This window comes from Monocercomonoides exilis (assembly GCF_001643675.1).
Source record: "Monocercomonoides exilis strain PA203 chromosome Unknown scaffold34-1095894, whole genome shotgun sequence".
NCBI classification, from domain to species: Eukaryota; Preaxostyla; order Oxymonadida; family Polymastigidae; genus Monocercomonoides; species Monocercomonoides exilis.
In genome coordinates, this window is record NW_027150579.1 from 413,890 (window position 1) to 435,929 (window position 22,040).

Below are 22,040 nucleotides of genomic sequence, written 5' to 3' on the forward strand. Positions count from 1 at the left end.
CCTTCAATGCAACATGTTCTGTCCTAAACAATAAAGAAACTTCCAGCAAACATTAAATTTACAAAAAAAAAAAAAAAAAAAAAAAAAAAAAAAAAACTGATTGTTGATTTCTGGAAAATACGTAACTTCCCCGAATGTTTTGGAAAAATAGAAGCAATCCGAGGAGAAAAAGTTTCAGGATGTGTCATATTGCAGAGTTACAGGAAGGAAATACAAAACAAAACAAAAATAAAAAATTCCAGAGAAAAAGAATAAAACAAAAACTGTCAATATTTAACAGAACTTGCTAAATCAACAAGAAAATATTGATGACTCATTAAAAACAAGCGAAATGACACAATTCGATAGAAAAGAGAAAATGACAGATTCAAAAGGTTGTGAGGATTTTGCAATTACCATGCAATGATTTAATAACGAAAAAAATTGAGAATGAAAGTTTGAACTGAGAAGAAACAAATAAAAATGACGAATAATTCTTTAATGAAGGAGATTCTGTTAATTCAGAAAATTTTTCAAAATTAGAAAATAAAAAGAAATGGAAAACCAACGAAATCAGGAAATTGAAAAAAATGTTGGAAGAGAAAACATTTCAAATACAATGAATATGAAGAAATAAATGAAACAACAAATACACATTAAAACCACTGATCAGTCTTGTGAAAACGTTGAGTTGAATTGCTCTCGTTTTATTATTGATATGAAGCCAAACAGTAAATATTTTCAGTGTTGTTTTCCAGATGAAACAAAAAACGACTTATAATTTTGTCAATTGGTGTGAGAATAATTAGAAATCGTTCGTATATCATGATTTAAGCTCAACTCCCTCATTTTAACTCTTGTTCAACCTCCTTGATTTTGTCATACAAAAAATAGAGTGTGCTCTTTTTTTTTTTAATCAACTGTGAGTGAACGTCTGATGATTCAGATTGATCAAATAGTTTTGAAGGTGAATTATTCACAAGAGTCACTCGATATGAGTTCTGTTTGATTATTCTCACATTAATCATTGCATTGTTTTTAGATGTAAAATTGTGTGGAAATGAAATATAACTGCAAACAAATACCTCCTCTTCTTTTAAAAACTCTTCGGTTTTCTCTCTTCCACTCCATTTCGTAATGATCCAAAACCTCAAAATGGTTTGTTCATCAAAAAAGATTTTCATGTTGATGATCATATCATACAAAATCATTTCACAGAATCTTTATTTCTCAATTCTGTTAATCTCTTTTGAAGCATGAACCAGACATCAAATTGGTTTTATTCTCTCATGCCTTTTATATGAAACTATTTCGTGATGAGCTCTCCATTTCCACTGAGCATAACCACAGAATATGTTAAAATTGGAACACTCGTGATGTGTGAACTCAGCTCCAATTTATTGATTCAACTGTGAAAACAACATCTGAATAATGAAATTTCACTAATAACATAGAAAGCTTCAACGAACACATCATGTTTCGTATCTTTCATAAATATGTATTGTTTTTATTTAAATTTGTTTCCAAAACTCCTTCCTTTTCTTCGTCAAAAAGATCAAAATATTTTTTTAAAAAAAAAGTGGCATTTTTTTCTGAAAATTTGCTCCAAAACAAACTTTTTTGGGTTGTTGTTCACCAAATTAATTATTCTATCTGCCATATGTAAATTTTTGGCTGAAATGTTTTATTCTCGATAAGCTCTGGAGAAAAATCCCACCAATTTTTTTTCTAAGCATGGTTGACAACAAATTGAATATGCATTTTGTTTTGCAAATGAACTTGACTTTTGTTTTCAAAAATACATTTCGAAAACCCAATGATATTTATCTTTATGGTTTTCTTTGTGACACAGTGGTTATCATCATTACCCTTCAAACAGATCACATATGTATCTCACTTTTAAAACAACGTTTTTGAATATAGGAATATAGTGTGATATGCTAATCAGTGAATAATAAATTTGAAAATGAATTGTTTTATCTTCAACTTTGAATTCTTGGTTGATCTTATCAGGAAAAAACTTTTATAAAAACATACAGCTTTTTCTACAGAAGCTTCAAAATGATACACAGCATTACGGGAAATGAGTTGCTCGATCTTTTCAATATGTACACACTTATTGATTCCTCTACATAAACATAACAGTTCAATCCATTTACTTCTCTTGGTCTTGTGTCAACAAAGAACTTGCAGAATGCGTTCCAATTAAAGTTTGGAAACGATGTTTCACATGATTTGAAAAACAAGCTTTTCCAAACAAGCAAACAAGAATTCTTCTGATAAATAATAAAACACAAATGTGTTCATTTTCCACTTCATAAGAATGCTGCAATCCATGCTTGCTGATTTCTGCATTGAAGCAATAAAAAATTTTGCTCGCACTGACATTTTTCTCAGAACATAAAACATAATTAGTTCAATTCACCAATTAACAAAGAACCGAACAATTCTTTTTGTAAATCTGTAATTTTTCATCATGACATTTTTTTATTCGGGGTAAGGGTACAATATGGTAGTTTTAAAAACTTCTTAAAACAAATTTATTTGTAGTTAATATGGGGCAAAATATTTTGCTTCAAGCATTTTCATTGAATAATTATGCACTTTTCATTGACTATATTATATCAAAAAATATAATAAAAATGGTTCTATTTTTTGACATTCGTGAAATGCCACCGACGCTTAATGTTTTTATTTCAACGATGCCTGTTTGCGGATTTGAAAATCAAATTTATTTTGAAATCTGAGAAAGTGAAATTAAGTTATGAGCATAACAATTTTTTTGTGTTCTGTGCAAAAAAAGCTTGAAAGTCCATATTTTCCCCCATATGATCACTAATCATCATTATTCATGTTTATAATCATCGGAAATGTGTGTGGATGAAAAATAAAAAATATGAAAAAAATAAAAAAAAAATCATTTATGGTTCATAATCTGAAGTTTTTTCTTCTTCTGTCTCGAGCCCTGACGATTCTTCCTCAGTTTCTTCATCTCCCAAAATGTCTTCAATTTGAGGGATTTCGGAATCTTCATCTTCAACTTCCTCTTCTGCAAGAACTTCTGCTGGCTTTTCCACAGCTTTATACTTTACGATCGTAGGTGAAATATCTTGAAATTTATATTTCAAAGAAGTTTTTACCAGAAACATAGCTAAATGATCTGCAATCAATGATTTTCTCACTCCATACTGAGGAAATGATTTGCTCAATGTTCCCCACAATCCCTCTATCGTATTGGTGCACTCACCTGAAACAAGGTCAACAAAATGTCTTTTATGGCAAACAGATTTGTGAGTGAAATCATATTGATCCAAAGCGGAGAATGCTTTCTACTCGTTGCTCATAATTGTTGAACTGCTTCGAATTGTTTCCAAAATGATGGGAAGAAGAGTTTCCCTCTTTCTGTTCGGAACAACTTTCACAAAAAGAGGACCAGCTCCACTTCCCTCCAACCTCTCAACCCCACCAAATATCTAAATATGTTCCTTTCTTCTTCACATCTGACATTTTTATCTCCTTCACAATGTCTCATCAATCACAACAACTTTCCCTTCTCCTCCTATAAGGTTTTAATGTAAATTCCAAATTTCCATGTCGGAAACTCTTACAACACTGCACCAAAATTCAACAGTTTTCCAATCCACTCCCAGCATTTTAGAAATGAACTTTATATTTGCACCTTCCCAATACCACAAAATAATTCTAGAAACCTTCCCTAATCCTAATTTATTCCCAGATAAAAACTGTTTCATCATACGCTAATTCCTTTCTACTACAATTAAAACAGTTCTAATATCTGTAAACTTTTCGCCTTTAAGAACAATCATTGTTCTTTCACTGCGAACACAAATTTTCGATTCATTTTTCAAAACATTTTCGTTGAACCACCTGCACGCTCCGTCTTTGTCTGTGAAAACATTATCAAGTTGATGAGACTTAATTATCTGAAGATCCATCATTTCCATTTAAATTATACAATTATGATCACAATCTATATTACCTTGATATTGACATTTTTCTCAAAAACCAGGAAAATCCTTATTATGGATTTCCGATGATTATAAACATGAATAATGAAGATTTTTAATCTTATTAATTTTTAGAAATTAAGTTTTAAGAAGTTTTGAAAACTCCCATATCACACCCATATGCCCATTATTCGGTATAATTATTCTTTAAAAATCTTTTGAAATACCGATTTAGAAAAAAAAAATCTTTGGAAAATAATTTTGCAATGACGAGTTTTGAGTTTTAATGATATAAAGAAAAAGCATAATTTTATTGTGAGGATACAGGTTTGTTTATATGTTATTCTTTTTGAAAAGTCGTACATTTTTAATTCCGAATATGGGTGATTTTTTTTGATATCATAAAAAAAGATCAAAAATTGAAAAAATAAAATCTATTGTGGTATTTATTGATCAATAAATAAAATTGATTTTTATCAAGTATTTTGCTTTTATCTCTGTCATATATATTTGTTTTATTTATTTATATAAAAAATCACACCTTTTTGATAATTTCAGTGCAAAAAAGATTTTTTTGATCAAGTTCAATAAAAATTAGCCAAAAATAAATAAATAAAACTTCAGAAAAAAATAGAAGTTTCTCAACTTTTTTAACAGTATTTATAAATAAAAATTAAATAGACAGATATAACTATATATAATTAGTTTATTTTAAATTTTATGAAACGTGTTTAATATTTATTGAGCTGAATCATCATTACGAAGTTCATGCTCCAGCAGTTCAGTTCAACGACTTTATTAAACGTAAACAGATATTGTGGATAATTTGATAAAGCTGAGTTCAACAGCTGGCTCCTCCTCATCGCTATGAACAAAATGCTGACCTTCAATGGAATTGATGCTGACGTCTGTGGAAGAGAAGGACAGATCCCAAGTGAAACCATTTAATACACCTTTTATGGCTTTTTTTCCATCATCAGTTCAATATTTGTTCCCACTTAAACACTCTCATTCAGCTCCGATTGTACAAAAAACACTTATAACAATGAATTTTTTTTGATTTAATTGAAATTTCTTCATTTTTCAAAATTTCTCATTTTCCATTTCATAGAAATATTCATGAGTTTTCATCGACTTGACTAATTGGTGCATGTTCCATCACTTGCTTTTAAAAACCCTTGATATCCACTCTAAAATTTACATCTCTTTAATATTTCCTCTCCCATTTCATCTTCAGCGACTTATTGAAGGCATGTGACCTTGTGAAATCTCTCAAAAATCATCCCTGCAACTGTTTGCTCAAAAAAATCTTTTCCCACTTTGTTTTTTCTGCTTCATGTAATTCTTTCATCTTCCAAATGAAAAAAAGTCAGATTCGATCTCTGTTTTCTGCTTTGTGCCTTCTGCTCCGATTTTGACCGATCAGAATTGCATTCGCTTCATAGGTGTTTCTAATTTGGTTTATACTCTGTGAGAAAAAATAATATCTTTTAGCATTTTCAATTTGATGTTGAAGGCGAAAATATCTGTTCAATATGAGGGCGATTGAATGAAAGAGAAGGAGACGAAGATAGAGCAGATAGTGAAAGTGGAGAAAGTGAGCTAGGAGCAGCAGGAAAAGCCGAAGAAAGAAATTTTGCTTGGAATTGCAGTGAAGGAGATTAAGACGTTCTGAGAGAAAAAGAAGATTGCTGCTGGATGTTCATAAACAAGGAAGAATTGACAAGTGATGAAGTTCAATGAGAAAGAGGATGAAGAGAAAGATTTGTATTTGCAGCAAGATCAGCAGCTGAATCAATAGGCGCAATCAAATTGAGTGCAGAATATTTCTTCATCAAATTCATCACCATTTAATTCTGCGACTCGGAGAAAGACGCTAATTATGAGAACGACAGTTCATATCTTTTCCCAGGCACTCTGTTCTTTCTGAATGTTCTTATCCATTTCTCCTTCTGAAACAGCAGAGGTGATCCTTTCCTTTCTCCTTCATTTCCATTTCTGTGTGTTGTCTCTGCTTCCTCTTTGTACGAACACCAGCCCCGCCACATCATCCCTCTTCCTCTTCGCAGCTCCGCCCGGCTCTGCCTCTGCCCGCTCTTCGGTGCGCTCATCAGATCCAGCCGCGTTCTTATCTGCATCGCTTAAACGACTGCATACACAGACACTTCCTGAAACTTCCACACAAATTGCCCATTTTCCTCACTTTTGATGAGAACATGGCGGCAAGACACATCCAGTTCATCGCTCAAATCTTCCAGGTCAGAATTAGCGAGGTCATTCAGCATGCAGTCCAATTTTCGCTCTCTTGTCAAAATTGGCGTTTGGCTTTCTTTCGCCTCTTGTTGCGCCTCGCTTGTCATTTTGTTCTCTTTCTGGTTGGTCGGTGTGCCTGTCTCAAGGTGTGGCTGTAGTATTCCTTGGATGCTGCAAAACGGATTCTTGTCGATTTCTTCTTTCTCCATTTTCCTGCGCTCCCACTCTTCTTTCTCATCCTTTTCATCTGTATGGGTGATTATTTTTGAAATCATATTTTTTTATTCATAATTTTCGGTTTATAAATCTCCCTTGAATATTTATAAATGAACACAAAAAAAAGTCAAATTGTTTGTTTGAGACATCTTCATCTTTATTTCTGCAAAAACATTTGTATTTGAAACAGTTGTGATAGTTTTAATATTTGAATTTTAAATCTCTTCCCAATAACAAGCAATCTTTGAAAGATCAACACCCCGAAAAAAGAGATGATTTCAAAAATAATCACACATATCTCCTGCAGTTTCATCAGCAGAAGCAGTTTTTCTGTCTGATCATCAGATTTCAATGAGCCAAACGTGATCATCGCTTCTTCATCGTCCACTTTCCCTTTCTCATTCTGAAACTCATCTGGCATCGCCTTTGTCACTTTTTTGTCCAAATCCTTCATCCTCATCACATCCAATGTCACCCCTCCTCTTCCTCCTCCAATTCCTCCTCCTCCAACAGCAGATGACAGCGATATCGTTTGTGCACCTTTAGCACCAATCACCATCTTCATCTTTTGGCTGTGCACGATCAACACATCTCACCAACCCCTATCCATCCGCAGTTTATTCGCTTTCCTCGAGTAAAGTGAATCGTTCCAAAGGTATCTCTTGCTGAAAAGAATTGTTAAGGCTATGGAAAAGGTGATTGTGTTGTGTGCTGTTGCTGCTGTTTTTGCAGGAATTGCGATGAAAGTGGCTCTGGTTTTGGCTCATTGGAATGAATTTCAAATTTTCTCCCGTTCTTTATTGATTCTTTGGTGTTTGCACTCTTTTCTTTTTCCGTTTGATAATATTTGCTTTTGAAACAACTGCTTTGGGGTAGTTCATTAAATCCTCCAAAATCACTTCTTTTCCTCATCTTTTCCATCATCTTCATCTCCTTCAACTTCTTCCATGTTTCCATTTTCATTCAAAGAATTATTCCATTCTTTCTCTTCTATTCCGTCTTCTTTGCCATCTCCCTCACTTTTTGCAGCACTCACACTCATTCTTGGTCTTTTTATCGACTCGTCAATTGGTGCTGGATAAAGCAGCATGTTTGGTCTGGCCATCAAAAGCACCTCATTCACAGCAGAATCACTTTGAAGCTCAAGCACCTGATAATACCTTCGCATCAACCTCTGTTTCTCTCTGTGTTTGTGTCTCATCTCTCTTCGCTCTTCTTCATCGCCCACGATGGAGCTGCCGGAAAGGCATTCGCTTTCTTCATTTTACTTCGGTTCCTTCAAAAAATTTCTTCTCATCAATGATAAACTCTCGTTTTCTTCTGCTTTTGCTTTATTATTATTTTCTTCATCATTGTTATCTGCATCATTTTCAGGCTTCAATGTCTTTCTCATCTCAGTCAGTTCTCTTGTTCTTTTTATCCTTTCTTCTCTTGTTCCTTGCTTCTCTTTTTCGCTCTCTTTCGCTCTATCTCTTTCTCCCTTCCTCTTCTTCAGATTCTCTGCATAACGCTCCATCATCCGAAATTATGCAAAAAACGTTAGCGCCTCAAACACATCTGGTGGGAGAACAAAATATTGTCTTTTCCTTCTTCTTCCGAACAGCTGCCTCATCCTCCTCGTCTGCTGCTCTTCGCCTGTCAGAAATCTGTTTCTTGAAGAACGAAGCAATGAGGAAGAAGAAGAAGAGGAGGAGGAGGAAGAGGAAGAAGATGAAGGAGAGGAAGAAGGAGATGACTGAGGAAGAGAAAGAAAAGATTCATTCGGCAATGAAGAAGGAGATGTTTCTGTTCCTGTGCCAATACCAGCAATTAAATAGAAAAAAAGGTTTGAGTTAAATTTTTATTGCTTTTTCTCAGTCTTAGTCTTCGAGGAACATAAGATGGATTCAGATCGCATATGACTGAAAAACAGACAATTCTCTGCTCGAAATGAGGCTGTTTGCAAGCAAACCGAATCTTCTTCGCAGAATGCCATCGCCATTGTTCAGCACTTGCTCAAAGAGGCAATCGTCAATGAAAAAAGTTGCATAGTCAAGAAAATCAAATGTGTTGATGGTGTTGGAAGATGAGTAGTTTTCGAGTTTCAATGGAATGACTCCACATTCATCAACTGCCTCGTCTGTGTCAAGATGCTCCACCCAATCGCCTAACAGTCTAAAACCAGAAAATTTCATTCTTTTCTCTTTCCATCTTTCCCATCATTCCCATTCTCATGCATTCCAGTTTAAATAGCCATAATTCTCTGCTCTTTGTTCGATGTCTGTTTGTTTCTCTGCCCCCATCTCAGTCTGTTCTGTCTCAATAGAAGTTTTCTTGTGCGAATGTTTGAAAATTCGTTGTCTTCGTCAAAGAGATGCGGAGGAGGAAAAACAAAATCGAGTTAAGTTGAATGAGAAAGAAGCTGTTGAGTGAGAAAGGAATGAGGAAGGGAAGGGACGTGAGAAAGAGAAGCGAGAGAAGGGAAAATAGGAGAAAGGGAAGAAAGGGAAAATGATAAAGAAGTAGTGGAGATGGAAGGAGTTGATAGAGAAAGAATAACAGAAGAGAAAGAAGAAGGTTTGAGGGATGTTTTGAAGCTAAGTTGTGGTTGTTGATTAAGATGCTGATGTTGATGATAACGAGAATTAGAAATGAATAAGAACATGAATAAGAAAGATTAAAAGAAGAAGGAGTGCACGATGTGTTAAATGAGTAAATGCCTGTTGGATACAGATGATGAATAGAGGTGGAAGAAGGAGAAAAGAGTTGAGTGGCGAAATGGAAATTGAAAGAAGAGGAAAAAGAAGAAAGAGGAGAATATTGAAGAGCTGATGAAGAAGGAACAAGGGAAGATCTGTTGGTTGAGAGAAGGCGGTGAATGAAAGGTGTATTGAATGAAAGAGAAGGATTAGGAGGATGAAAAGGATGAGGTGGAGAAAGAGAAAAAAAAGAAAAAGAAATCGTATGATATGATATTGATATATAAGATAAAGAAGAAGATGACGATGACGAATGAATTGCATGAAATGATTAATTGTTGGAAATAAAGAAGATGAGTGTCAATTTTCATCTACTGAGAAATTCAATAAAATTTTCTTCTTCAGGATTTTGTCTTCTTCTGGCAAATAATAGCCTTTGAATCCTTTTCACTTTCAGCTCAATTCTCTTTCTCTCTCTCAAACATAATATACAAAGCACGCGTTAATCTCTTTTTGATTTCATCTTTCAAGCTTTCAATTCCCTTTCTTTCACAAAAAATCATCTTTTCTCAATAATAACTCCATTAAAGCCCAATGTCGGGGATCTTCGTAAAATCTTGAATTTCATCAATCTTCATTTCATTTTTCTTCCTTGATTTTCTTCTTCTTCTTCTTCAAAGCCACCTAATCCTTCACTCTTTCAGCAACCTGAATGAAAAAATAATAATCACTTCGAAAAAAATAATAACAACAGCAAACCTTCTAAACATTTTTATATGCAATTTTCTATATTTTATACCATTGGCAAAGCTCATTTCCCTCCAATAAAAATTCATTATTCCTTCCATTTTCAGATATTTCATCATCTGATTCGCTAATCGTCCTTTCCAGAAGTCATTTCCCCATCAAATGCATCGATTTCCCTTTCTTCTGAAAAATGTGAAACTTATGTATTTTCTTCAATTTCATCTTTCTCATTGAAAAATATCCTTGTTTCTCGTCTGAAAATATCATCTTCAAATTCCTTCCCAATCCCTTCACCCTAAGCACATTCCATATGAAATTGCTCTCCCAACTCCATAGCCACCCTTCATAACGAGATATCCCGCTTTTATTCATTTTCATTCTTTTTGACCTGTTTCCGTTAAGAAAGAATAAAAACGGTCAATAAAAAATAATCATATATAGAAATAATAAATAAATACCAAACTTCCTTCTCTGCCTTTTATTAGCAATTATTCTTTGGCATATCAATCATATAAATATTTTCATTAAAAACAAAAGAAAGAACATCAATTGATTGTCTATGAAAAAGATTTGTTTAAAAAACATATGTTTTCCTCATATGATAACAAATAACAAACCTCGATGCAACGTCAATGCGAGAAAAATTGTTGAAAGAACACTTTGAAATAAAGTAATGGAATTTTTTCTCATTGAAAAAAGTTCAAAACACACATTTTTTTAAATCATTTTTAATGAATATTGTTGTTTTAATAATTATGAAGCGTATGAACACTAATAGAATATAAGCATTTTCTCGTTCTTGAAAGAACAAAAAATCGAAAAATTTTCACTGATTTTTTATCTGAAAATTTGAGATACATTTTTCGAAAAAGAGGTCACACCTTGGTGAACCCTTTTTTAACATGTTTCACGCACCTTCATAACAACAAATCGATTCGTGCAAAAAAATGCCACCCGATGTGTAACCCTCGTGAAATACCTTAAAAATATTTTTTCCTAATGATCATGTCCATATTTTTTTTATTTAATTCAATTGTTTGATTTTAATGTTATGAAAAGATTATTTTTCATTCATTGTTTGTACAAAATTTGAATATTCTGTCATTAATTTGTGAGATATTTAATTGTTTTTCTGATTATGTTGAGAGAAGTTTTTTAACTTTTATTAATGAAAGTTTTGAGAATGTGAAACTTTTCTATTCCATTTTTTTTGAATCTACAAATTTTTTTAAGAATTAATTATCTGGAGTAGTTTTCCGAAAGATTATAAATAGAATATAAAAATGTTTCATAGTGATTGTTCAAATAAAGTAATTTCCGTATTTTATTTTGAACAAATAAAACGAAAAAACATATAATTTCTTCAAGGCTGTATTTGTGAAATGAATATTTTTATCTGTAATAAAAAATATTTTCATAAGTCATCCATTCATATATTAACAATTTTGTCCAATGAGTTAAAATAAAAAAATCAAAATGTTTCACTAAACTTTCATCTCTCATAAAATTTTTTCTTGAAAAAACATATTTTTTGTTGTAATCAAACAACTCAATATTTATTTAAAAAAAAGAAAAGAAAATCAGTTTGATATTAAATTTTGTTGATTATCAAATTTTTTGTATTTTTTTTTTTTTTTTTTTTTGATTTTGTGATTTCATTTATGAGCTTTTTGGATTGCTATGTGCCTTTTGAGAAAATCAAATTGTGAGAAAGAAAAAAAGAATTTCAATAAATGAAAATAAAAATAAAAAAACAGTGAATGACTACGGAATTTTTTGGATTTTTTCATATTGAAAATTCCATAAAAATTAAATTTTTCACAAAAATGTCTTTTTTGAAACCTCAATCAACTCTTTATTCTAGATCGAAAATTCTATGGAAAGCAATAAAGCGCATCGGTGTAGATGACGTGGATTCGTTGCTTGCCTATTTGTTTTACACTTACAGGCAATCATCTTCAGTAATTAATGATTGACTGAAGTCTTTGAATAGTTTGGCTTTTTTTTTTTTTTGTATTGTGTTATAAATAATATTTTTTCTCTTTGTTGTTTTTTTCATTTATATTTGTTTATTATTAATTTTTTTTTAAAAGCAGAATTTCACAAAAAGCAGCAGGAAGACATGTCTGTGGTGAACAACAACACTCCGTTGGACACTAAGACAACAATGCTGCAAGCGCTGTCCCGCAACACATCATTATCCGATTTGCAGGACTATGGATATGATGTCACAGAAGGAAAATTCAGTTACGCGAAACTAACTCTGAAGAAAAACCAAGGCTTCATTGTCCAGCCTCAAAAACCTCATCTTCCTTCTTGCAAAAGTGGTTTGTTTTTATCAAATATTTTTTTTTATTTATTTTCATTGTTTTCTAAGGATTAAATGAACAGGACTGAGAAAAGGGCAACAACTGGATGTTAGCCCATTCGACTGAAGCCTCAACTTCGCTTCAATCTGCAAAGAAGAAGCAGCGAGCTGAGAAGGACTATACGAGATATAAAAACGAAGCAGCTTGGGATGAAGAAATAATTTCAGAAAATTCTTCTTCAAAGAAAAAACAATCTTCTTCTTCTTCAACATCATCTCAACAAAACAAAAAATCAAATGTCGTTTCAGAAAATTTTTCTCCATCTTCAAATTCTTCACCTTCTCAATCTATTGATGCAACAATCAACACTCCAATAAGGAGAGTAAGGGGCTCAACAAAAAATCAAAATAAAAATTCAAATCACAAACATCATTCTTCTCCATCTCCAATTCCAATTCACAAATTATTCAGAACAAAACAAAAATCATCTTCAGCAAATTTCAATTTCAAAATAATTGAAAGAAAAAATAAATTCTTCATCATTTTAAATTGATAATGTGTTTGTGAGTGATCAATTAATTGAATATGCCACTTCACCGACTCTTTTTCCTCCACAAGCATTTCAAAATCTTCTTTCATCTTTTTCAAATGAGACCAACACTTCTCTATCTTCACACAAAACACATTCAGATGTTTGTTATAATTCAAATCATGAAAATACTTCGAATATCATTTCAAATAATAACACAATGGATTTTCATCCTTTGAATTGTTCATTTTCTCCATCAACCTCTTCATGTGTCAAAACCACTGCAATCGCCTCATCAAATACTCAGAAAGGCTTGCAAAATTTAGGAAATACTTGCTATCTAACCTCTCTTCTTCAATGCTTATCTTCAATCATTTCATAAAAGCCATTTTACTCAAAAAACAAACATCTTTAAAGAACACATCTTCGTGTGTTTTAAGTGCATGCAATCAACTATCCAAAGATGGAATTGAAGTTCGTTCGTGGATCTCATCGCTAATCAACAAATGGGAAGAATATTATAACTATTGCAGCAGGCAGCAACAGAATGTGATAGAAGCATTTGAAAATCTTCATCAACTTCTTCAAATTAATAAGATATTTGAAAAGGATACCTTCAATCCTGTGTTCATTTCTCTTTTCAAATATCAAAAATGTCAAAAAGTTTCTTATCATTTCAATGAAGCCTGCAGTTATGTTATCATTAATTCATCCTCTCTTCATAAATGTCTATCTTCTATTTTTTCAACTGAGATATTGAACGGAAAAAATGCTGTCTATTGCAATGATTGCAAAGAGAAATGCTGTGCTGCGAGATGGGAGGAAATGGCTGCATTTCCAGAGGTGCTGGCCCTCTGTCAGGAATGCACTGATTCTGCTAATTCTGCACCTTCGAGAACGCTTCTGATTGAAACTGATCGTGCTAACCAGCGTTCGTTCTGCAAAGGGTTTTCAACAGAAAGTATTCAACATCTCCAAAAGAACAGTAAGGAAATCATCATATATCATCTTGTTGGACAAATTCTTTTACAGCGCATGGATCAACAAAATGGGCATTTCATTGCAGTTGTGAAAAGGAAGAGTGGACATGATATCAAATGGAATGTTTGCAATGATGCTGATATGACCGAATTTGATAATGATAATTGGAATTCATCATGGAAAGATCTTTACTCCCAGGGTTGCATTCCTTCCCTTTCTTTCTATGCAAAAGAAAAAGAAAAGCCAACATTTTCGACTATTCAATTTGGTGGTTCTTCTTCTTTTTCTTCAGAAACATCAAATTTCAATTGTTTAAATAACACATCAACAACAACAACAACAGCAACGTTATCTTTATTCATCAAACCTCCTCAATATTCAACTTCCATTCCACCACTCTCTTCATCAATATCATCAAACTGTGGATTGGAAGTACTTAAAGAAAGAAGAAAGAAAACGGGCATCTTTTTTCCCAATGAAAAGAGATTAATCTTCAAGCCCAAGACGAAATTATGGAAAGAGTTTACAGATGAAACAAACATCAAAGTTTCTCTGTCACATTTCCACAAACTCACAACCAACTTCTCCAAAGCAAAAAGGCGCACAAACCTTTGTGGAATGTGTGAGAAGTTGGACTATCTCGAGAACAAACTTAAATCTTCTCAAAACAAAAATGGACTGTCTGAAGCAGAGTTTTATACACTTTGATTACTTCGTCAACATCGACTTGTTGCAGAAATGCAACGAAAACATTATCAATCTTCTGTCGACAATCTGAAAGAGGGAGAAGCAGTCTTCGTCTTCGACTTCAACGAGAAATGGAAACTCCCCATCAGAAAGAACCAACTTCAACAGGAATTCTTCAACTATCAACAAGTATCTAAATTCACAATCATCTCTCTTCAAAAAATTAATTATCAACAAATAAAACGAACATTCAACTTCTTCTCTGACTGCCTCTCATATGATAACAGATTTGTTATTGAGTGACTGGAATCTGTGATCAAAAGACACTTCTTCTCAGACACTCACACTTTTAAGTTCTTCTACGATTCGGGTCCACACAACAGAAATCGCTTCCTTCTTCACTTCATCCTCTCAAAACAATCCAAGCTTTCCAAAAAGAAAAATACACAACTCATTTCTTTGCTGAGCATCATGGAAAAAATATTTGTGATAGTGAATTTGGTGCGTTAGTGAATGCAATCGACAACAATCTTTCAACAAAACACATCACCACACTTCATGACTTAATCGACTTCTTCGAAAACAATATGAACACTTCGACATCAGCTTCTTCAACTTCACAATCGAACAACTTCTCAAAATCATTATTAAACTTTTCACCATCTTCGACATCTGTCAATAACTTTGAGCATGAGAGGTACTTTGAAGAGTATGTACCATCTCAGCAAATTTCATGGACATCTTTGTCAGTCCCTCACATGAAGGACTACTTATTCTTTGAGCGCAAGGGCTCATTTGTCTGCGCATCTGCTGTTGGATATCTTCCTCAACGCTCTCTGGTTGAACTCGAATCTTCAACAATGAAAGAAAAAGTTCAACGTTCAAGAAAGTCATTTCACTCTGATATCACATCATCTAACTCTTCTCTTCTTTCTCAATCTTCTCAAGATCTTCTTTCAAGAAGATTTGATCTTCTTCTTGACTCTTCATCTTTAAATGAATCTCAAAATTGTATTAATGGTGTTCCTTTTTAAGAAACGAGTTGTTGTGCATGCTCAGCTGGCACTCTATCGGAAGGGTGCTGTACATGACTGTTCGCATTAGATATTGCAGCCTTCGGGCTGCTTTATCCGGACCTGGATACGACGAACAGCCTCCCAGATGCACAACAGTTTGAATCCAATTTCTTTCTTGTGCTTTTTATCCCTATAATGTCCCTGTAATAAAATTGGTTATTGTCCCGCTTATATTTGTATTAATCGAGATTCATTAATGATGAAAGTCTTGTGGTTTATCACTGATCTTTGGGAAAGGTTTTTGGAAGGGAGAGTTGTTTAGAGTGTGAAGTGATGTTTTATCATTGTGTCTGTCTTTTTTCTTTGTTGGATTTGATCTTTTTGAGTCTAGGTTAGAGAAATATCAGAAAGGGGAGAGTGGATGGAAAACAGAGGGAAAATAGACAAGTTAGTTTTTGAACTTTTTATAAAAGTATTCTTTTTTGTAGGGAATTGTCTTTGATATCATGAATTTGTTGATATTGGAATGCTTCTTATTGAATTTTTTATTGTTCAGAATATTTGGTAATTTGATAATGATGAGTGAGAATTTCGAGAGAATGAAAATGAAAATGAATATGTTTGTGTTTGATTGAAAAAAAAAGATGTCTTTGTATTTAATTTTGTTAATCGTCAGATGTTGCTAAAAGTTGTCTAAAATTGTTTTTTAATTTGTTTTATTAAGTTTTTCTTTGTTTTTAAGTGTTTAGGTATTTTGGTTTGTTTGTTGTTGTTTCAAAGTTCCAATTCATTTATTTCGAAATATTATTAACATTGTGCACACCGAACTGGTTTAATTGTTTGAAATTTTTTTGTTAACAATAATGAACAACAATGATGTGAAAAAACCAAATCAACTGATTTTATCAAGGATTTGAAAAAACAATGAAAAAATTTATACTGCAATTAAGAGTGAATAGACTGCTGAGAATTCTTATCCACAAAAATATACGAAACGAAAAAATATCACTTCATCAACGTACAGATTGAATTTAAAAAAAAAAATAAAATTAAAACACAAATATTTCTTCCAAAAAAAAGAAAATTTTATGCATATCCAAATTATTATGTATATGATCATTAGGAAAAAATATTTTTAAGGTATTTCACGAGGGTTACACATCGGGTGGCATTTTTTTGCACGAATCGATTTGTTGTTATGAAGGTGCGTGAAACATGTTAAAAAAGGGTTCACCAAGGTGTGACCTCTTTTTCGAAAAATGTATCTCAAATTTTCAGATAAAAAATCAGTGAAAATTTTTCGATTTTTTGTTCTTTCAAGAACGAGAAAATGCTTATATTCTATTAGTGTTCATACGCTTCATAATTATTAAAACAACAATATTCATTAAAAATGATTTAAAAAAATGTGTGTTTTGAACTTTTTTCAATGAGAAAAAATTCCATTACTTTATTTCAAAGTGTTCTTTCAACAATTTTTCTCGCATTGACGTTGCATCGAGGTTTGTTATTTGTTATCATATGAGGAAAACATATGTTTTTTAAACAAATCTTTTTCATAGACAATCAATTGATGTTCTTTCTTTTGTTTTTAATGAAAATATTTATATGATTGATATGCCAAAGAATAATTGCTAATAAAAGGCAGAGAAGGAAGTTTGGTATTTATTTATTATTTCTATATATGATTATTTTTTATTGACCGTTTTTATTCTTTCTTAACGGAAACAGGTCAAAAAGAATGAAAATGAATAAAAGCGGGATATCTCGTTATGAAGGGTGGCTATGGAGTTGGGAGAGCAATTTCATATGGAATGTGCTTAGGGTGAAGGGATTGGGAAGGAATTTGAAGATGATATTTTCAGACGAGAAACAAGGATATTTTTCAATGAGAAAGATGAAATTGAAGAAAATACATAAGTTTCACATTTTTCAGAAGAAAGGGAAATCGATGCATTTGATGGGGAAATGACTTCTGGAAAGGACGATTAGCGAATCAGATGATGAAATATCTGAAAATGGAAGGAATAATGAATTTTTATTGGAGGGAAATGAGCTTTGCCAATGGTATAAAATATAGAAAATTGCATATAAAAATGTTTAGAAGGTTTGCTGTTGTTATTATTTTTTTCGAAGTGATTATTATTTTTTCATTCAGGTTGCTGAAAGAGTGAAGGATTAGGTGGCTTTGAAGAAGAAGAAGAAGAAAATCAAGGAAGAAAAATGAAATGAAGATTGATGAAATTCAAGATTTTACGAAGATCCCCGACATTGGGCTTTAATGGAGTTATTATTGAGAAAAGATGATTTTTTGTGAAAGAAAGGGAATTGAAAGCTTGAGAGATGAAATCAAAAAGAGGAAAAAAGGAATTGTCACATGTTTTTTATTTGCATCAGCGAGAGAAAGAAGATTAAGAATAATTTATTATGAATTTGGTGAACAGTGTTTCAAGATGAACAAAAAAAATATGGAAGAAGGAAAAAAGAATTTTCATTTCATTGAATTTCTCCATTGATTATTATTTGCATAAATCTTCAAAATTTTTGATTTTCTAAAACCTCATTATTACACTTCTCCTTTTTCAACAGACAAGACAAAACCACATCGCATGCCTTCTCCTTCTTCCTTATCATCTTACTCTTCCTCCTCTTCAAAAGCCAACACTGTCACCAGAGAAAACACATCTTCTGAGGCACTGATTGTGATGCAGTCGAAACCGGAGATGAGCTTCGATTCGACTACTCGTTTTTCCACTGAATGTTTCGTGAGCGGAGCTGTTATTTGCGTGTTTGAGGGCAATGTGGCAGTGGGAAAGCATGGCATCTTTCAGAACAAGCGGCAGTGAAGAGAAATGGCAGGAAAGCAGATGAAAAGAGCGAGAAAGGAGATGAGAAGAGAAGAGGGAGAAGAGGAAGATAGAGGAAGATGAGAAAATTATTAAAAGGACGAAGGAGTAATGAGTAATTCAGAGCAAAAAAAGCAAAGATACGAAGAAAGCGCAAAACAGAAGAGACAGAAAGAAACATCTGATGACCTGAGCAAGCTGCAGTGTGTAGAATTTGACTGGGGAGAATCGAACTATATTAGTTAGCAGGTGATCAAAGACGCAATTGAAGACAGGCTTGATGCGATGTATGGGAACAAGAAATCGAAAAGAAGGCGGAGAAGAAGAAAGAATGGAGGCGAGATCCGTTCCGGATGATGCCGCTGCTGGTTGAGCTGATAGAGCTGTAGCTGGGGAGGAACGAGGTGCAAAGGGCTATCTGTTTTAAGATGCAGATAGGGGACAGAAAGAGTTTGGTGCAGTTTCAGTAGCCAATGGCATGTTGGCAGGATGGAAGGAGAGCAACGTCTTTCAATGTTTCACAATTGTCTGCTTCTTCAGTTCCATTCTTAAAAGTTCTGAATTCGAAAGAGATATCGATAAACAATATATTCATTTCTTTTGAGTCAACATTATGTTCGATCGAGCCATCAATTTCCCGATCACATTTTCATCAACAACTTCAATCTCAACGAAATCTTCTTCTTTTCCATATTCTTCTTCTTTTTCTTAATTTTTCCCTCTTTTTTTCCTTTTCTATTTGTTCATCTTCAAATTTCTATTTTTCATTCTTTTTCATCCACTTTTCTCTTTCAATCCATGTTTTTAAACTATTTTCTTTTTCTTCAAAATCAAACAAAATTTGTTTTCTTTCTTTCAATTATTTGTTGGACATCTTTTTTTGTCATTTCTTCAATTTCTTGCTCTCGTTTTGGCATGAGCAGAATATACGCGTTCCTCTCAAATTCGCTTGAAATTTTTTTGAATGATGAACAATTAATTGTTCATAACATATGTGCAAACCTGACCTTGTGGAAACGAGTTGTTGATAAATTATGAATTTTTTATTTTGGTAATTTTTTCCCAAAAAACGGGTGAGATCAATAAATTGAAATAAGAAAATGTCAAAGATACCAGAAACAAAAGACGTGATCTCATACATGAATCACTTGCTTGTTAATTTGGAACTCACTTGGAAGTGGAATTTCGAGCATAGACTTCTTCCTGAAACTGGGGAATGCAAACATTGCAAAATGAAAAAATAATTGTGCAAAAGAGACAACACAAATTTTCTAAAGTGCAAAAAGTGCCTGAAAACAACATCTGTATAAAAAGGAACAACATTATCAAAGGCTAAAACTATTGTAAATCAGATTATGCATGTGTTTTTATTGTTTTGGCTAGAATTAAGCATTAAGCAAACTTGTTTTTTGTTATATCCGGATAGAAATAACATATCATTTTATTTTAATTTTTGCAGGGAAGTTTGCATAGATGCGCCATTCAAGAATCCTATAAAAAAAGGAGGAGTGCGGAAGTGGTGGAAATTGACGAAATGTTGTGGAGAAGAAGGAAATATAGCAGAGGAAAAAATAAAAAAAAGCAAGTTTTGATTTTTGGTGGTGAAGAAAAATCTGAAGTACGTTACAAAAGATCTTTTATGGTGGTTGTTCCAAACAGGAACAAGGAAACTCTACTAGCAGCTATCAAAGAGCACATTTCACCTCACACAACAATATACAGCGATGAATGGAAGGCGTGCAATTGTCTAGATGAAGAAGGTTTTATTCACAAAACTGTTTGCCATAAGAGACATTTTGTCAATCCAGAAAATAAATCAGTATATACAAACACAGTGGAAGGTTTTTGGGCGCACTTTCGGAACTATCTTCCCAGATTTTGAATCCGAACAAGATTTCTTCAACAATATGGGTGATTCTTTTTGAAAAGTCACAAATGTTTTATTCTCAATAAAATCAAATTTTCTTATTTTGCTTAATATTTTGTTTACAAATGTCAAACTTCACTTAAATGGAATCCATTGCTTGATAATGTTATTTCAAACATTCTTGAGGAGATTTGTAAGATGAAACAGAAATTTGAGCAAAATATGAAATTTGAGATTTATTTGAAAATTAAACATTTGTGACTTTTCAAAAAGAATCACCCATATATAGCATCTTTCATTGTTCGTTCGATAAGATTACTGACTTTGAATCAACTCGTTTAATCTGCAATTCATTTGAACATCGAAAAAGTTGAAATGGTTGCTGAGGAAGATGAAAATGATCCAGAAAAGGCTTTCGAAGAGGAAGAAATCCCTGATATGGATGATCTTCCTGATGATGACACTGATTTTGGTGCAGATGATGGAGCAGACGTATCAGTATGGTCTGATGATTAATTCTTTTTTACAATTTCATACACTTTTAAGAAAATAAAAAATAATACGAAAATATTTTCACCCATTTTTTTTATAAAAAGAGGAAAAAAATTATTCATAAAAACACAACAAGCTGTTTGCGCAAGATAAAAATGCGATAGAATGATCAAGAATAGCAACACCTTTCTTCGAATCGATAATGAAGTGTTTTCTTTAGGTACGCGGATATTCTGCATTTGCCAGCAATTCTTGTTTAGTTCTGAAAGATAATAAAGATGCAACTTGAAAAATTTCACTTGTCATAGCCATACAATGAGTCGCGGAAAATGAAACAAGGAGAAAAAGAGGTTTTTTTGGAAAATGGTTATTTGAAGGAAAGTTCAATGAAGAAAAAAAGATGAAGAATATTATACACTAACATAATTCTTAAAAACTCAAATTGTCAATTGTGAACAATTTTCCTTACAAACATAACGTTGAAGAATATTTTTGAAAATAAAAAATTATCGAAACTGTCAAGTTCACAAACTGATATCGCTTCACGTTCCAACACATTGTGAAAAATTACTGTGTTTCAAAGGAGTCTTGTGTTTCTCTTTTTTGAAAAAAAATGATAATGAATTATCTTTTGTTGGAAAAACAAAACAATTTCAAATTGCCTATTATTCATTTCGCTCAACGTTTTTCAATTTATTTTGCAGTGTTTTATCTTCATTCCATTGTTCCTATCATTCATTGCTTTATTAATTTCAAAAAAACATTTTCGATTTAGCTGAACTTCTGTTTTTGAAAAACAACTTCAAAATTATTGCTCTATTAATTGATCCAATATTTCCTTCTGCTGTGTTTCATAATAGAAACATCTTCTCTAATCGAATCAGCCACAAACAACGAAAAGTTAAAAAAGTTTGATAGAAAGAGCGGAACAACAGAAAACATTAAAACAAACAGCTTTCATTAGAAGTTCACTTCATATTTCTGAATATAACATTTCAGCATTTGCGAAGTTAACAAATATTCGACAAAGTTTAGATAATAAAGTATTTTGTTTTAAAGATGGGAAAAACCATTATCACTTCATCAATTTGTTTGGTTTCGCATCGAATTTCTTTTCAGAAATAACTGAATAAATGTTGTTCTCGAATCTTTCATTGTCCCGAAAAAGTGAAAAGTGCACAGATGTTTGGAACTTCATAGATGATAAATCTGGAAATCAAGTTGTAAAGATGCAAAAGCACATGCTTCTACACACAAGCTAAGGAAAAAAGTATTTCACAAAGTTGCAGAAAATTTTTGACAGTTTGTATCAGTTTATGCATTTGAGTGGATCATTAAATCCTTTTATTACAGATAAAAAATAAAGTTTAATCAAAATGAATTTTATAAAGAATAGCAAGTTTATGTAATTCGGAGGACAATAAACATGTAAAAGTGGCACTGTTAAAAACAGTTTACCATGAATATAGCTT

The 22,040-nt window shown here is 32.5% G+C and overlaps 6 protein-coding genes across 6 annotated transcripts; 2 read left to right on the forward strand and 4 right to left on the reverse strand.

Moving 5' to 3' along the window:
* Positions 1-2,900: 2,900 nt before the first annotated feature.
* MONOS_15126 (uncharacterized protein) lies at positions 2,901-3,128 on the reverse strand (the record flags this gene model as incomplete). The annotated part of the gene is made up of 1 exon (XM_067867982.1): positions 2,901-3,128. The coding sequence occupies one exon, from the start codon at positions 3,126-3,128 to the stop codon at positions 2,901-2,903; it is 228 nt and encodes a 75-aa protein (XP_067724124.1).
* Positions 3,129-6,088: 2,960 nt separating this feature from the next.
* Positions 6,089-6,975, reverse strand: MONOS_15125 (uncharacterized protein; the record flags this gene model as incomplete). Its single annotated transcript, XM_067867981.1, has 2 exons — positions 6,089-6,447; positions 6,711-6,975. 2 exons carry the CDS (start codon positions 6,973-6,975, stop codon positions 6,089-6,091), a joined length of 624 nt encoding a protein of 207 aa, XP_067724125.1.
* Positions 6,976-7,311: 336 nt separating this feature from the next.
* On the reverse strand, positions 7,312-7,584 carry MONOS_15124 (uncharacterized protein; the record flags this gene model as incomplete). The annotated part of the gene is made up of 1 exon (XM_067867980.1): positions 7,312-7,584. One exon carries the CDS (start codon positions 7,582-7,584, stop codon positions 7,312-7,314), a length of 273 nt encoding a protein of 90 aa, XP_067724126.1.
* A 357-nt stretch (positions 7,585-7,941) lies between these two features.
* Positions 7,942-8,590, reverse strand: MONOS_15123 (uncharacterized protein; the record flags this gene model as incomplete). Its single annotated transcript, XM_067867979.1, has 2 exons — positions 7,942-8,207; positions 8,368-8,590. 2 exons carry the CDS (start codon positions 8,588-8,590, stop codon positions 7,942-7,944), a joined length of 489 nt encoding a protein of 162 aa, XP_067724127.1.
* Positions 8,591-17,972: 9,382 nt separating this feature from the next.
* Positions 17,973-18,209, forward strand: MONOS_17858 (uncharacterized protein; the record flags this gene model as incomplete). Its single annotated transcript, XM_067870819.1, has 1 exon — positions 17,973-18,209. One exon carries the CDS (start codon positions 17,973-17,975, stop codon positions 18,207-18,209), a length of 237 nt encoding a protein of 78 aa, XP_067724128.1.
* A 1,639-nt stretch (positions 18,210-19,848) lies between these two features.
* On the forward strand, positions 19,849-20,592 carry MONOS_14876 (uncharacterized protein; the record flags this gene model as incomplete). Its single annotated transcript, XM_067867714.1, has 2 exons — positions 19,849-19,969; positions 20,447-20,592. The coding sequence occupies 2 exons, from the start codon at positions 19,849-19,851 to the stop codon at positions 20,590-20,592; spliced, it is 267 nt and encodes an 88-aa protein (XP_067724129.1).
* Between the last annotated feature and the right edge of the window lie 1,448 nt (positions 20,593-22,040).